At 46.5% G+C, this 15,630-nt stretch overlaps 6 protein-coding genes across 6 annotated transcripts; 1 reads left to right on the forward strand and 5 right to left on the reverse strand.

Moving 5' to 3' along the window:
- Nucleotides 1-369: 369 nt before the first annotated feature.
- N7503_006887 (uncharacterized protein) lies at nt 370-2,251 on the reverse strand (the record flags this gene model as incomplete). Its single annotated transcript, XM_057066434.1, has 2 exons — nt 370-418; nt 480-2,251. 2 exons carry the CDS (start codon nt 2,249-2,251, stop codon nt 370-372), a joined length of 1,821 nt encoding a protein of 606 aa, XP_056920115.1.
- Nucleotides 2,252-2,566: 315 nt separating this feature from the next.
- N7503_006888 (uncharacterized protein) lies at nt 2,567-4,353 on the forward strand (the record flags this gene model as incomplete). The annotated part of the gene is made up of 3 exons (XM_057066435.1): nt 2,567-2,959; nt 3,022-3,271; nt 3,293-4,353. 3 exons carry the CDS (start codon nt 2,567-2,569, stop codon nt 4,351-4,353), a joined length of 1,704 nt encoding a protein of 567 aa, XP_056920116.1.
- Nucleotides 4,354-4,747: 394 nt separating this feature from the next.
- Nucleotides 4,748-5,181, reverse strand: N7503_006889 (uncharacterized protein; the record flags this gene model as incomplete). The annotated part of the gene is made up of 2 exons (XM_057066436.1): nt 4,748-4,813; nt 4,873-5,181. 2 exons carry the CDS (start codon nt 5,179-5,181, stop codon nt 4,748-4,750), a joined length of 375 nt encoding a protein of 124 aa, XP_056920117.1.
- Nucleotides 5,182-7,513: 2,332 nt separating this feature from the next.
- Nucleotides 7,514-9,385, reverse strand: N7503_006890 (uncharacterized protein; the record flags this gene model as incomplete). The annotated part of the gene is made up of 4 exons (XM_057066437.1): nt 7,514-8,302; nt 8,517-8,808; nt 8,866-8,976; nt 9,036-9,385. 4 exons carry the CDS (start codon nt 9,383-9,385, stop codon nt 7,514-7,516), a joined length of 1,542 nt encoding a protein of 513 aa, XP_056920118.1.
- A 2,062-nt stretch (nt 9,386-11,447) lies between these two features.
- Nucleotides 11,448-12,460, reverse strand: N7503_006891 (oxidoreductase, short-chain dehydrogenase/reductase family; the record flags this gene model as incomplete). Its single annotated transcript, XM_057066438.1, has 2 exons — nt 11,448-12,298; nt 12,388-12,460. 2 exons carry the CDS (start codon nt 12,458-12,460, stop codon nt 11,448-11,450), a joined length of 924 nt encoding a protein of 307 aa, XP_056920119.1.
- A 2,066-nt stretch (nt 12,461-14,526) lies between these two features.
- Nucleotides 14,527-15,513, reverse strand: N7503_006892 (uncharacterized protein; the record flags this gene model as incomplete). The annotated part of the gene is made up of 1 exon (XM_057066439.1): nt 14,527-15,513. One exon carries the CDS (start codon nt 15,511-15,513, stop codon nt 14,527-14,529), a length of 987 nt encoding a protein of 328 aa, XP_056920120.1.
- Nucleotides 15,514-15,630: the final 117 nt, after the last annotated feature.

A 15,630-nucleotide genomic window follows, 5' to 3' on the forward strand; every position in this document is an offset into this window, starting at 1 on the left:
CGCGCATATTCAATCCATTTGACCGCAAAAAGGCTTGCTGACACCCACCACAAACTCAGTCATTGGTTTCCAAATGGATCTTCATGTGTCGACTACAGTCATTCTTGCTAGTGAAAGTCTTCTGACAGAATTCACACACGAAAGGTCGACTCCCCTGATGGACTTGCATATGTGAACGGAGACTGTGTATTTCATTGAACCTCCGGGAACAAATTGTACATATGAAAATCTTCGATTGGGTTTCGATCGGTGGAAGCGGTTGAACTTTTGGTGGCTCCGGGTTAAAGAATGGAGAATTTTGTGACTCTGGAATAATCGCTGCGTCAGAAGCTGGACGCTCTGTCCTGCTGATAAGTCTTGGACCCATTTTCAAATATCGCCACTCATCCACAGCACGCCGCAGAAGGTCTCGCTTCCCCTGCAATACTGGATTTAGTTTGGCTAATGCCCAGCCAAATCTGTTCCATTCATCTTCATACACGTCGCGAGCCTCGCGAGCCTGTTGTTTTTCTGGGTTCATAATGGCAGCACTGGCGGGAGGGTAAACATAATTTTTCTCTTTGAAGTCTGAGCTCAGAATGTCAAGGTTGATTGTTTCTATATCCGTGCGGATCTCATACTCCATGTTCATTCCATCACGGGTATATTTGAAGGTGATCCAATCCTCCATGGAATTATTTGCTGAATATGACATAGTTGAATTGACTGTCAGTTGTCGATCCACATCGAGTGGTCGGTCCTTGTGGGTGTATTCAGACGCCGGGGTCGAGAGATCTGATATGCAAGGCTCGAACTGTTGCATGACCTCCGCCGTATTTTGGCCTCCTTCGGGCATGAGCTTTGTACTTGGACCCGCGTCTGCAAATGCAGAAGATCTCGAGCTCTGGGGACTTTCGCTGTTTCCAGATACAAAACGAAATGGCTCTCGAAGCACGTCGTCAAGTCCATTTGCAACCATATTTGGAAGATCCTTCGATATAGATCGAATCGCTTCTGTTAGCCTCTCCATACTAATATGCCCGTCTTCAGAGGCAAATGCACTTGGACTCGGCATTTCCAGGAGTGGAGGTGAAGAAGAGAGGGAGTCAAACTCTTCCTCGTCCTTATCCTGATCGGATCGTGGCAAAGCAAAAAGCGCTAGTTCTTCCAGATGCCGCCCAAGATGCTTTTCCAGCGACCTTCTAGGAGGGCTTGGAGATTGACAGAGAGGGCAACTGACCTCCGCACTGGTTTCAGCCGTCATTGAGTGCTGGTATTGTAAGTGCTCGAACCATTCTCGACGGCTACGGTAAAGACGATGCGGTGGCAGGCAAATTGGGGCTATGCAAACATAAGGCATGAGATCGTTGAAGATATGGCGATACCAATCAAAGCTAGTCGATGTAGATATTACAACAAAGCAATAAGGACATTCGAACGGAGCCCCATTATCAGATCCTTCTGGTGGAGCTGGCACCCCTATTCCGTGATTTCCTTGAACCATGGACTGCGCATAGGATGTCTGAGATCTTATTGACCGAGTTTCATATTCAGATGTCTCACGCTCGGGTGACTCCAAGAATTCAGTCGCGACAGTTTCCGACATTAAATTCGACATCGTATCAGGCAGATCATTGAAGACACGATCATTGCCCTGCGCGAGCTTCATGCGGTGGCGTTTGCGATATCGGAAAATAGCGCGGCGCTCAGAAATCGCCAGTCCTAGGCGTCTCAATATTGTCGCGTCTGCAGATGGAAATTTATTGAAAACATGGTCACGATCAAAGGGCTCAAACATGACCGCGTCGGACCTTTTGGTTCCAACGAGGCGATCATATTGCGCCGGTCGCCTTATCACCATCGACACTTGGAATAAACTGCTGATAGTGTCACGCAGATCATAATAAGTTGATTGGACCTCTGGTTGTTCACAATCTGCCTCCGAATCTGAGAAGTCCAATATAGAGTCCTCTTCAGTGACCTTGGAACCGTCCAGGATATCTTGAAGGTCTTCAATAGCTCTTTGGAGTCGTTCTAGAACCCGCATCAGTGTTCTTCGAGCGCTTGATGAATCTCGAAGTCTAAAATCTAGAGAGGATTGCCCTGTTTGATGAGCACCAATGTTGGCAGCCCAGACACGTAGTCGCCCGAGCTCATCCGCCCATAGCCCTGGTGAAACTTCGGACTTATGCTGATTTAGTCCTTCTGACTGAGCAAGTTGATTCAGCTGCTTCAGGCACTTTGTCACGAAGACTGATATTGTGGTGACCATGATGGAGATGCGGCCTGCTTCAGACCACTCGACGCGGAGAATGAGACGAGAATTCGGCAAAAATCAAGCTCCAGCGAAGGCAGCTACTACCCAGTGAAGTGTGTGATTAAAGTACAAGTGATATGAGCATGCTAATATCTGCTCTGGCATGCGAAACTGCCGATGGCTCGCCATCTGACAGGCGGGGTAGATGAGGCTGAGGCGGGGTTGAAACAGGTACATAGACAAACCTCACCCCCCGGCAGTCTCAGGCCTGACTCACGCCTTGCAGTTTGAGACTGGCCAAAAGGCAGCCTTCTTCGTAGCAAGAACAAAATGGAAGGAGTTGGTCTTGCTCTTGCCATCCTTCCGCTACTTTTAAACCAACTTGACAACTACGTGCAGGGTCTTCAGACTCTGAAGAGCTTCCGCGCAAAGGACCATCGAAGGGAGCTCGATGGGTACCTCTCCGAGCTTGAAATCCAGAAGGCAATTCTTGTCAACACGCTGGAGTGGTCACTCGATGGTGCAGTCGAATATGAAGATGGCATCGAAGGGCCTGTGAACGACCACCTGGTGAATCTCTGGACGAACCCAGACGTACAAAAAAGTCTTCAAGTAAAGCTGGGAAGAGATTACGCCGCATTCACTATGACTGTGATGAGACTTTCGGAGATATTGGACGATTTGAACCGCAAATTGGGATGGAATAAAAACCCGCCTCCAACAGTGAGTTAAACCGACATCTGTCATGACTTAAATTTGCTGATACACCATCCCCTTGCTTGAAGCCATCTTCTAGCAACCGGTCTACTTTCAAAAAAGAGCTGAAGAAGTTCAAGGAAATCTTTTCAAAAAGCATATACGCTGACCTATTGAATCGAATTCGCATGGCCAACAGCTTTTTGAAGGATCTGTCAGAACAATCAGACCGCCGAATTATGATGAAGAAGCAAAACAGAGTCAAGGGTCCATTGCTGAAGCATAGGAAAAACCGAAGATCAGCACTTAGTCTGCATCGCTCAATCATTCATGGCAATTGTTAGAAGAGAACTTGCAAAGACAACCATCATGTTGGTTTTCTGCTGAGCTCACCATGGCTTCCAGAGCCGGAAAGGGCAAGCAAAAGCTCATCATATCCCAGATTCCGCATGATAATCACTTCGGAGATAGCTACCGATCTTCAACCTTGTATTCAAAATTTCGAGATCGAAGCCGAGTCAAGATATTTGGAGTCGAATATTGAAAGCCCACCAACTCCTCCACGTCAGTTACAAGACAGCTCTCTCTTTAGAAAGGAAGCTAGAGTCAAATTTGCCGTCGATAAAGGCCGAGAGGATGATCATGGTTCGACTCCATCTGAGGGCAGTTTCCCGGTGCCTGAAATCGCGGATATATGCTTCGCCCTGTCCTCGACATCGAATCCAAAACAATGTGCCGTTCTTCTTGGTTATCTCCCAGACGAGAGCCACAGACACGACTTGTATCGTGTGCGGAGCATTGCTCAGAATTTCAATTCTCAATCACTCGAAGAGGTAATCTTAAAATCATTTGGAGCGACGAGCCTCCGATCGACCAATGGTTTTTTGTTCAGTCAAAGACACCGTCTTCGATTGGCTGCTAGCCTCGCATGCAGTGTTCTGGAGGTTCATGGGAGTTGGCTGAGAAACCACTGGAGAGCTCGCGATATCAAAGTCTGCACAGAACCGTCGAACGACCTCGACTGCCCATTCATTCTATGGGATATGAAGAGCGAAGTCGGTATGGCGAATATGAATATCTGCCGAGATAAACACAGCAATGCGCTGATCAGAAGTGAAATACTTTTCCCTCTTGGTCTTGTCCTGGTAGAGCTGTCATTATGTCAAACAATCAAGTCCTTACAGATATCAGAAGACAACGATGCGATAAAGTCATATGCAGATCTTAAAACAGCTGCTCGCGTCTTGACTAAGGTGGAAATGCAGAGTGGACTCGACTATGCCACTGTTGTTGATAAATGCCTTTTTTGGCCTGGCACTAAATCATCGACGATGGATGATGAAAAGATGCAGGGCGAGATGTATCAAGAAATTGTTGTGCCTTTGGTCGAAAATTTGAGGAGGTTTGAGGGTATAGCATGATCGCGGCTCTTTAGTTCAAGAATTCAACACCATACCTACTGAGACTATAGCCGCCATACACTACGTTCCTAGAGCTTCGAGGGTCATTCAATTGTAGATGTAAGGGACACAGCCTGTTGCTGAAATGGAACTATTTCTTTTGTCCATTCTAATGTGACAGCCGTGGAATACTGCATGGAGGCGCGCAGGCTTGAATAGCAAGATGAGTGTTCAATGTAAGATATTCTGACAGTTTTGAGGTCTCCTCTGCTTTCTTTGCATATTTGTTCAATTCTCTCGGTATATAGCAACTTTTTAGCGAGCCATATTGGAAACAATCAGGAATAGTCCACGTTGGAAGCAATTAGTAAGGCCAGTTGAAGTTTTAATATATGAAGCAAGTACACACTCAGTGTCACTTCGTCGTCTCAGCTGAAATTTGCAAGCAAGTTCCAATTGCCAGCGAAACCAACTTGCAGTCCTATGAACTGCATATTAGCAATTATACCAAACGTCCATCCAGAATCAGTTCTAACTTACGTCAAGTCCTGCTTGAATAGCAGAAATCTCCTTATTTGAAACCAGACTGCAAGTTTCTGACAATTGTCCGTATTTGTCTGGCTCTTCTGGCGACCCAACCCATCCTGACGAATGGTGTTCCAAGGTTTTCTTTGAAGTGGATTTGACTCCTGAGGTACATACTCGAATGGCATGAATTCCTTCTCGACCAATGGAAATTTCAAATCCGCGCAACTGCTCCCGTGATCCGATATCAATGATACACTTTTTGCCAGGAATCTGGTATCCGAAACATTTGTTCGGTGCATTACTGTCGGTGATGAATTCCATGCCGGCAATGAAAGCTCTATTTGGAGTTTGAAAAACCCAGAACCCAATCTGAGAATAGGCCTTAGGAAGGATGACATACTCCGTAGTTGGACATTCCAGAGGTTGTTTGGGGATCCAATCCCTTGGCCCTGCCGCAAGTCGTCGATTCGCTGTATGCCAACAAGCATCAGTGACAACTTTCTGTTCTTCTTCAGACAGAGGTGTATGTGATATTTTCCTCTTCAAATAAGTTTCGCTGACCCAGCTTATCCTCAGCCAGAACCAGTATTTAGCTAGAATACGCTGGCAAGAGCTCCGACCATTATACCTCAACATTCTGGTGGGTTGGGTTTTGTAGTATATTTTATGCCAATCTTCCTTGCTCGAGTAGCCCTTGCTTCTATCCTCCTCCACAAGAGAGTTCAAAAACCCTCTTTCCATGTGAATGTTGAATCTGTGGCGCCAGAAGCTCTGGGTGTGGAACAAAGTTGCCATGACTCGTGAGGCAAGCCGAAGATTGAGATAATCCACCATATCAGTGCATTTCGCTATTTCTTTCATGATTTCTGCGGGCAAAGAGGAAAATGGATCGGTGGGGTTCGCATGTATGACGGCGTTCGAATCAACAATGACCACTTGTCTGGCGCATCTGGGTAAAGGCGCACCCATATAGGTGAAACCTGTGGTAAAGGGATGCCACGGCCCATTATCTAATGCAACCCTAAGTATAAATCCACTTTAACAGAATGATGGCATCACTCACGTTTATAGAGGCGCGTATAAGCCGGTGGCATATTACTGATGATCTCAAACAGCTTGTTTAGATCGAGATGGTCATCGTTGAAGTGGCATGTGAAGACTTCCCAGCAACTGCTATGAATCAAATGTGCAACCTGTGAACCTTTGGAAGCTGGACCATTGATGTATTTCCACCTATCGTCCGAAAGGTCGACATCCGATAGGTGAGCCTGGCCATTCAATAAAGATACTGTATTGAAATCTTAGTTGGTGTATGAAGCACTATTCCATTGCGGTACTTACTTGCGCGCGCACTTTTCATCCAGGGACGGGAAGATGATGATTTGATCTCCCATTCGCAAAAACGACATAGCCAATCAGATGACAGACTAGTCATGACTAACTAGAGTGGGAGAATTGTTAGCTCATTTATGTTATAATTGTACGTTGGTCAAAGACCTTTGATTTTCTAACTGCTTCGCGGGGTTGCCCTGTATACTGGTCACTATTACATCAACCGGCCATCCATCAGGAAAGAAAAGCAAGGGCACATAAGCAATATATTGAGGAACCCCTTTCACTACGTATTGACTGACGAGATATTCTTACATACTGCTGGTTTATATTAGGGCGCTTTATTTCAATACGCTGGCACGCCGGTACGTCGGTATAGCATATATGGCAGTCCGAGATACATAGTAGTATTGAATAATGCACTTCCAAAAACAAAGTTCTACACCTCTCTAACGCTAATTCTTTCCCGGCTGTCTTCACGATATTCTATTCCACCAAATAGTTGTGGTCGCTGTCGGTGTGAGTTTGCCATGGTCAAATTGGCCACATCTTATAGAGTGGTGCCGTCGAGCGATCCCTCCTTTAACAGCCTGATGATAATTTAAGTATATTTGTTTTGGACAGCATGCGTCAGGGTAGGAACTTCTTTTTCCTCATTCCCCTTATGTTCTAATTGCTGGTATGACAGCTAAACGCTCGGTAATAGGGATAAAAATTTCAAAGAGTTGCCCTGCCTTTCCTCTCCTTTTCTCCCTTAGCCTACAGACCTCCCTTCTACAAATCATCATTCTGCTACTACACTTAATTCCCAATTTGGCTACTTTAAGCTCTAAATACCAAATATAACCAAATGTTGTAGTACATTTTCTATCATGATCACCAATTAACATATCCCACTTTCACAGATTGAACGTTTTGTGGTCGCTTACTTACCTAGCGGGTGGCTCTATGCTCAACATTGAAGGAAACAAGTCGTGGGTGCTAACTACACTTTGCATTCAAGGAAATATAAAGCTGATTTACTTACGAGAATCATGCCAAATTTCAAAAAGGGGCATTGACTAGGAATAACACCATTGGAAAGGACAGTTCCTACATGATGGAATGTATGAGAAGCAAAGATGAAAGAATGGAATCTGATAATGAAGTAACCAAATAGGGACTCGGAAAACTGCATCTGCAACTGTAAGAAGACATGATCGCAAAGATTGTATGAAACAGGTTGTGGGTTTTCGAAATAGGTCTACTTCCTAGGCTTCTGCTCCCTCTACCTCATGAGGGGAACGCAAGGTGAGGCTCCAGAGACCCCTGGTACAGGAGCTCAAGGCGCAGGCGGACCCCCAACTGGATATATGCCTGCCGGGACAGCAGGCATAGGAACACCAGGAGGAGGAATATACGGCCCTGCAGGCCCAGGTCCCCAAAGTGGGGTTAAGGAAGCCGGCACACCTACAGGCATTGGCTCAGGTACAGGAACAAGAGGCCCAGGAGGCAAGGCAGCTGGAAGTGGCATAAGCATGGCTGCTGGAGCTGCAGGGGCGACCGGAGGAACTCCAGCCACCCCGGGTGTCGCAATCAGCTGCACCGGAACCACAGGTGGGGCAAAGAAGCCCGCACCGTAGGCCATGCCTACTCGAGGAACTCTGGCCACGTTGAGTGCTGGTAATGCCATACTTTTGCATGTTGAAAAAATCACCTGGCGACTGAGATTGTTGTCTGGCGCAGAGCCGATGAATAAAAGAGACCGCAGCCACGGTCCATCAAGCCGATGATCCGTACCGCCCGGTTTATAGACGCCAGAATTCACGCTAGCCTGCACTCTCGTCCATGGAATGATCCGTTGGCGGTTCGCGTCTAGCAAGGTTATTTCCAATTCGACTACTGATACTGCTGGAGCAAGAATTCCTCCTACGCCGGCCATGATAATTGAGCCAATGCTGGGAACCGCGTTCCAACGGCCCGGAACAGTACCAAGCAGGTCACCAGCATTGGCTCCCATAATAGTGTTAAGATCACTTTGATATATGTTCATCATGCATGCTCCAGTATCCCACAAGAAATCGAGCTCTGCCCATGCTTGCAAACCTGGTATACGGACAGCCAACCTGATCTAGATGTTGAAAGATACTCAGAAAGATGGAAGTAAATGGGAGATTGATAGAGGATGAACTGGACTCTTACCGTGTTGAAATATGGATTAGCCGGTTGTCTTTGGCTCGTCACTGAAAGATACTGTGGCGCAGGTCCGGGTGTCATGAGCTAAAGTCAACAGTATCAGTAGTGTCTACGTGGATGGATGAGAGCAGAGAAAAGAAATTATTTACCCCTTCCACCCAGAAACTCCAGATATCACCATTTTCACGTTGTACTGCTTCGTATTCATCCCAATCAAATGGTCTTGGTTGACATAGCTGCCGCCCTTTCTGCCAATACGTGATGAGTCCAGGGGTCCACTCGAGCTTTTTGGTATTATATGCATCCAAAAGAGCCATGATCGTGACTAGTTTCTCTTGAGGGTCCCGCTGACTGTAAAGCGATTTACCAATCAATCTAAGATGCTGTATCCGCTTGATAACATCCCAACTGAGACCTTCGGCTTCCCTCTCAGCTGTCTTACTGTAAAATATTAGCCAGGGAACATGTAGATTTGTATCACTTAGAAACCTCGCTTACACCCGTCTGTCCAGTTCGAGTTCCAGCCCCTGCAAGCGTGCCTCAAAAATGTGTGGCAAAATGTTATCTGTGATTCTCTCCTTGCATCGCTCGATCTGACCTTCCAGGTCCCTGTACGCTGTCAATAGATGGTCTTTAGTCCACTAAATTCAGGTAAAGGAATAACATACTCGGCGTCTAAATCATCATCATATGCGCTCCAGTCATCAGGCACCAAGTTATAGTCCGTGAGTGGCTCAGGGCCATGATGCTGCCATCTCTTCTTTGCAGGCTTCTCTGGAACCGTATCCTGCCCCTCCACCAGCGGTGCCAATTCTCCTCCCACATAAGTCCAATCAAGGTCCAAACGTTTGACATTAAGCCTTCTACGAGGTGTTGGGTCTTTGACGCTTCCATATGCAATCCTTTCATATTCCTTGTCCGCTTCGCCCTTCTTCGTCCTCTTGCCGGGTCTTGCTGGTGCATTTCCCTTCCTCTTTGAGGGAACAGCCGGACTTTTTGTCGATTCGTCGTCGGTCATCTTCGCGGAAATGCTATGGCCTAGTTGCTTCGATAGTATTTGGTCACTGAGATAAAGGTACGATCACCAAAGAGTTTGCAGAGGGCCACACCAAACTTATAGACCTTTCTTCCCTAGGATCAGAATGAAGGCCCGTCGCAACAAAGATGGTTCAACCGACCAAGCCATTGCGTGGAGAGATTCGTTGATGATCTCGACATCGCAGAAACCAGGCTATTGCCTTTGGACAGAACCTCTTTTCTTTCAATCTCAACACGCCCAGTGTTGGCGCAGAATCCCTAAATAGAGAATTTGCAAGGCTGTGAAAGAAATATGTCAACAGAGGCAGATCGCAGTCAAAGAGCCATATTAAAAATTCTCTGGATGAAAGGGAAACTTGTTGTTTCTTAAATTATTAAAAGCTCTTTTCCCACAGCCGGTCCAGAGTCAAAGAGATAATATGAAAGAAAGCCCCGGAAAGGGAGGGAAAAAAAGGAACCGAGATCTGGAAAATCGGTTAAGAGTATTGGCACGGTATGAATGAAATTAACAAAGCAAGTATCCCATGATCTATAGTATCCACTTGAATACCAAGAACATTGCAAAATGATTCACTACAGGAAAGAAGCATAAGCCTTTCTCAATCTCGAGACTTTACCCCTGCATACTTTCGAACCTCCATGTCACATAATGAATACAGCTGAAAAAATTCGAAGCCGCGCTTTGTCTCTCTTCGATGCCTTCTTATCGCCGCGTTGCAGTGCAAATATGATCTCAATCACCGTGTTTTGCGGGCATCACCTATGAGTGTGGCACCTAAAATCCGCCGAATTTCGCTACATCCTTTCTATCACGATTGACTAGATTTGTGGGTCCAATCGCTTTCACTGGTATTCTTGGTTCTTCGAATTTCGAGCTTCTGTTCGGGTCAAATAGCCGATCACAATTAGTAGCATGACCATCCCAACATATCTCCTCGTATATTTATGCAAAGTTTCTCTTATCTCATAACCATGGAGGCCAGGCTGGTGCTGGCTGTATGCGTTGGGAGAGAAAGATGGATTGCTTCTAATTGAGTGGCTCCCACTTGGGGATTGCTAATCTTGATAAACCAGTAGGCTATTCTCTCTGCAATCATTGGTATTCACCTCGTTTGTATGGACGGTGTCCGCAATCCGCTTTCCTGCCGCTGCTTGTTCCCGACTCTGGGTATACTGAGAGAGTGTGAAGCTGTTCCTTTTTCCTACATTTTGATCCAGAAGATAGATGTTAAAAGGATAGGATATTAAGACCACTGAAACTAGTAGTACGAGTCAAAAAGGTCGATATCATCCTCGCGTCCAAGAATTTGAGGGTAGGTGCGCCGCGGAGCAGTTCCGTTGGCTAATGTGACAGTCGCCACTAGACAAAATGCTGGGAAATTGTTTCCGAGGGTTAATTGGTTACAGTACAGGTCCCGGCATTGATCAAAGCAATCTAGAGTTTGCTGAAACTTTGATATGCTAGATTTAATACAGAGATAGAATGCCTTAATAAAATGAGATTGTGACAAGCTATGGTCATTAAGATAGGAAGTCAAAAATCGCATTCACTTACATGCTACTCACCGAGCTCATCGTCATGTGGCTTTTGATATTCGCGAACGATCCCCATTTGCGAAGAAAATGATGGAGCACACAAAACAGCGCCGTTTATCTCGATTTTCTACCGACGAGAAGAGAGCAAGTTAAGATCATCGATTGGAGGGAATTCATGAACCAACTGCGTGATAAGCCTTTACAAGTTTTGGATCACGTACTGCGCATGCAATAGCACATGTATAACAAAATGAGCATTTTACACATATAATACAAAGTCTGACTCTGAGGGTTCTAATATGGCATTTAAGGCCTCCGATGCAACGGGAAAATGGACAGTCCTGTCTCAGACGCCAGTTGGCTGTATGAAAGCTCGACAGGACCGAAAGCTGTGGACTTACGTCCAGAGATATAGGCACTGGAGCCCAAGTCGCCCGCCTTAAATGTTTGTCCCCAAAGCCACGCCCCTGCCACCACAACAACCACTGTTCAGACCATGTAGCATCTCAATAACCCTTCAACTCCTCCTCAGTCCATTCCCACAATCGCTTCGCCAACGAATCATCTTTAGCTGTCGTAGCCAGCGACTCCTGTGACAATTTCCCAATAGGTTGGTAGTAGGACCCATTCTCAATTTTCTCACGGGCGGCCGTAGCAGCCCAAACCTGGTTTAAAGCACCCTCTTCGGGCTTGAGGATGTTTCCAAACTGCGAAGCGTGGATGAAAGCCTTTCGAAAAATCGTCTGGCCGCCTACCAAATCGGTCGCAACCACGCCGGGATGAACTGCAACGGACGTGATTCCGGGATAGCGACGGGATAGCTCGCGCGCATAGAGGAGATTGGCGAGCTTGCTCTGTCCATACCGGCGCCATGAACCAATGGCCCAGAAATTGTCCTGGACGGTTTTGAGTTCGTCGAAGACGATTCCGCCCTTGGGGTGGAGCATGAAGCCTTGAGATGTGAGGCTGACGATGCGGGCATCGCCACCTTCGCTGGATCGTTTCTCTAGGAGCGGAAGCAGCTTTTTAATGAGAAGTGCGTGACCCAAGTGATTTGTACCGAATTGCAGCTCATATCCATCTGTTGTGAGAGCGGGCGGCTTGGCCATGATTCCGGCATTGCACATTAGGATGTCGAGTTGGGGTGCGCTGGACACAAACTCTTCGGCAGCCTTTTTTACCGATGCGAGTGATGCGAGGTCACATTCGATGAATGTGGTCTCAGTGTTGGAGCCGCTGTCACGGATCTGCTGAATGACTTTCTCGGCGGCGTTCGAATTGCGTCCGCTAATATAGATGTGGGCTGGGTTGTGTTTAGCGAGGTGGACTGCAGATTGTGCGCCCAAGCCATTGGTTCCTGCATATAGTTAGATATGATATGAGTTGAGATAACAATAGCCGTGTTCTGCGTTCTCAAGGTTGATTTGAGATGAGGGATATACTGACCACCTGTGATGAAGATGGACTTGCCGGCGAGGTCAGGGATGTCTTTGTCGGGGTTGAAGTTAAAGGTAGGCATGATGCAAACGTTAGGCTAGGATCGATTCAATTATCTTGGAAAGTATTAAAAAATAAAGTACATTTCATGCGAGTCCTATCAAAAAATACAGCAATCATAGTACATTCTTGACGGCTCGTATCTTGTGCCATTCGGCTCAATGTTGCGCCGGTCGGTTCGATGTTGCGCCGGCCGGTTCGATTTTGCACCGCGCACGTTCAAAGCAGCCAATCTTTACCAAAATGGGGGAAAATATGCTGTCACTATTCTCGGTTTCGATGGTTATACCATACACCTCTCATTACCTAACGGCCCTCAATTTACAATGGGTCAATTAAAGTTCTACGCTAAGACCTTGGCAGTGAGTCCCGAGAAAACAAAAGCAGTCTGTAGGGAGCAAGCTGATTTCGCTAGTGGCTGTAGTATGAAAGTAGAAACAACAAATTTACGTTCCACACTTCATTAACTGCCAAAATTAAAGCACGGTGTAGATATGATAGCATAAGTAATGCTATTACGCTGCAATATGTCGGAATAGATCATTCTGTTACCAAAACTAACTACTGTTTTCTTTTCGTCAGAGCAATTATGTATCAAGTTCGGCTCGTTCGGCTGAGCTTGAGGTAGGCTGACGTCACTGTGCATATTTTGCGTATGAAAGATCTTCACTGATAGGTCGACCTCATTCGCATATGTATGCAAAGCCAGCTCAGAACCTTATTCGAGTCTGTACGGATAACGCTGGTCGCCGACAATCCTTGTGGGAGATCAACTGCAATGACACTCACTCACATTCAATCGCTCATAAAACTTTCTAACCCCTCTTTCAGAAGAGCGCACGAGATAAAGGACCGGTGCAACCAGTCAGATCATCTGATCGAACATTCATGCGCAAATTAGATCGTAGTAAGATAAGTTGGGAGCTTGTTTGGGGCGACGTAGGGATAATCTATGAATGACGGTGTGTACGAATCCAATAAAAGTCGAGCCGATAGACAGTCTTATTCAAAGTCTCCATGTTATACCAGGGACTTCATCTGAGTATCCACGGCCAGTTGGCCAGCTTGATGAAAATATAACAAAATAATGTTTGGGCTATCTTTGCCATCTTCGAGTGCTAAAGTAGCTAAGCTAAAAATTCAGACACAACAGCATTTGTGGAAACTCGGAATACATGCGAGAGAACGATCACATCCTGCGCATACACAGATAGTACAAAGGATTTGAAAACAGATACTGTAACCTCCTTAGACACACACGCTTTCTTCCCCTGAGACCCACTAGAGAGGTCGCCGGGTCTAACGACTGTGAGACCAACCATACCACTGCACGCGCCACAGAAGCGCCTTCCTCCGCCTAATTACATCGTAGCGCGATCGTAATGGGAGGCCGCTAGAAGAGAAAGTATGTATCTGGGGGTCGTCTGTTTTCGAGATCCTCTATATTTGATATCACAGGTCATCATGGGATTGTGATACCTGCAAGGGGGCCACGTCTAAATGGTGACTAGGAACCCTCTTGTCAAATCCCGATGGATCCACATAAAGTAAAAAATGCGACTGAAATCCCAACAAACTGTGGATACAAAGTTCCTGTAAAATGGCATAACGCTCCTTTGCTGCTGCCGGGCCTTTTTTCTAGACCAATCTTTAGCGATAGGGGCTCTTTTGATGTTAAGAGGTCGTGATCGTCACGCGAAACTCATCCCAAAGAAAAATAGCCGTCTCCTCGAGGCAGAGGCCCGGGTTTTCGATAGGTGATCGCAGAGTGAGTTAAACAATGCCGGTTTTATGGTTGGTGTCGGACCTATGCGACTTAGGGATGGACAGTCTGTCTGTGGTCTCGAGCCAAATGGCTTTGAGTATATGACAGCCCGCATGGCGACTTGGTCTAGATTATCCTACAATTCGCTGCACTTCAAACACCGAAATGTGATGATCAAACCTAATTTTTCCCTGATCCGCTTCAATGATTCCTAAATGATAAAATATGAATCAAGGATATTTCAAAAAAGGCACCCGATACGAATATCCCAAACGTGCCTGAAGCTCCCCCTCCGTGCAATAATACCGCAAAAAGACCCAGTCTCATCGAAGCCCCGAGGCTTCATGGCTATTATTCCCGCACTCCTCCTCCTCCTCCTCCACCTCGGAATCAGTCAAGTCCTCCGCGGTTATAGGCTGAAGAATAACAAACCGATGCTGTCTCGTTCCATCCGGTAACAGGACCGACCCATCCTCAGACTGGTGCGCAAGCGCATAATCCTGCTTCGCGAAATATTCCTCCTCGGAAAGGATGCAAAGAACGATATGCTCAAGCCACGGCCAATCATACGTCTCCTGTCTCAGCCAGTGAACAATACGACGACGGTAGAGGTTGTTATCCAGACCAGCAAGGAAGGGGCCAATGTGGTCAATGTCGTTGTTTGGCCGGATTGCACGCATTCGAATACGGTATAGTTTTGCTCCTTCAAAGTAGAGTTCAAGGGGACGACCATTCTGTTTCATTCGTGATTTCAAGTTGGCTTCAATCTCGGCATTGGTGAGAGCTTCTTCTTGTTCCTCTTGTTTGACGAATGGGTGTGTGGATGCAGATTGACGTGTAGTTTGCTGGTATTGAGCTGCGTCAGTCATGGTAGTATTTTCTTGGGGTTCAGTTTTGATTCTGGTCTCTCGCGTTTTGTTTGCAGCTGCCCTTTCTTTGAGCTGCCCCAGAAGAAGACCGATTGCACTAATGCAGTTGATCATTGCGTCGCTCTTTTCATCAGTGGCCTTTGTGTATTTATTCACTGCCTTCAGGGTGCGTTTGAACTGGCGTTGGAGCTTGCGTAGCTCAAGAGACTGGTCATCTTCAGCTGAATTCATGTTGGCTGTCATGAGCGAGCTCATTATGCCGATGAGGTCTTTCAAACTTTCACATAGATAGTCGTTGACCTCTTCGGCTTCGTTGACTGTTCTTTTTGTCTGAAGGAGGCGCTCGGTCAAGATTTGGTTTGTGCGGCGAAGTTCGTAATTCCAGAGGAGATGGACAGGTTTCAGACGAGAATCACGTTCAGAAGGTGGAGTGGCCTCCATTATCGTAGTTCAGCGTGAATCTGTGAGAGTTAGTGAGGTGAGTAGGGACGTGTCCAAAGAGATGCATTCGGGAAAGTGAGGAGATGAAAGATTGGAGAAGGAGCTTTGGGGGTAGTT

Source organism: Penicillium pulvis (genome assembly GCF_028828015.1).
Source record: "Penicillium pulvis strain IBT 33274 chromosome Unknown contig_5_segment0_segment0, whole genome shotgun sequence".
NCBI lineage: Eukaryota > Fungi > Ascomycota > Eurotiomycetes > Eurotiales > Aspergillaceae > Penicillium > Penicillium pulvis.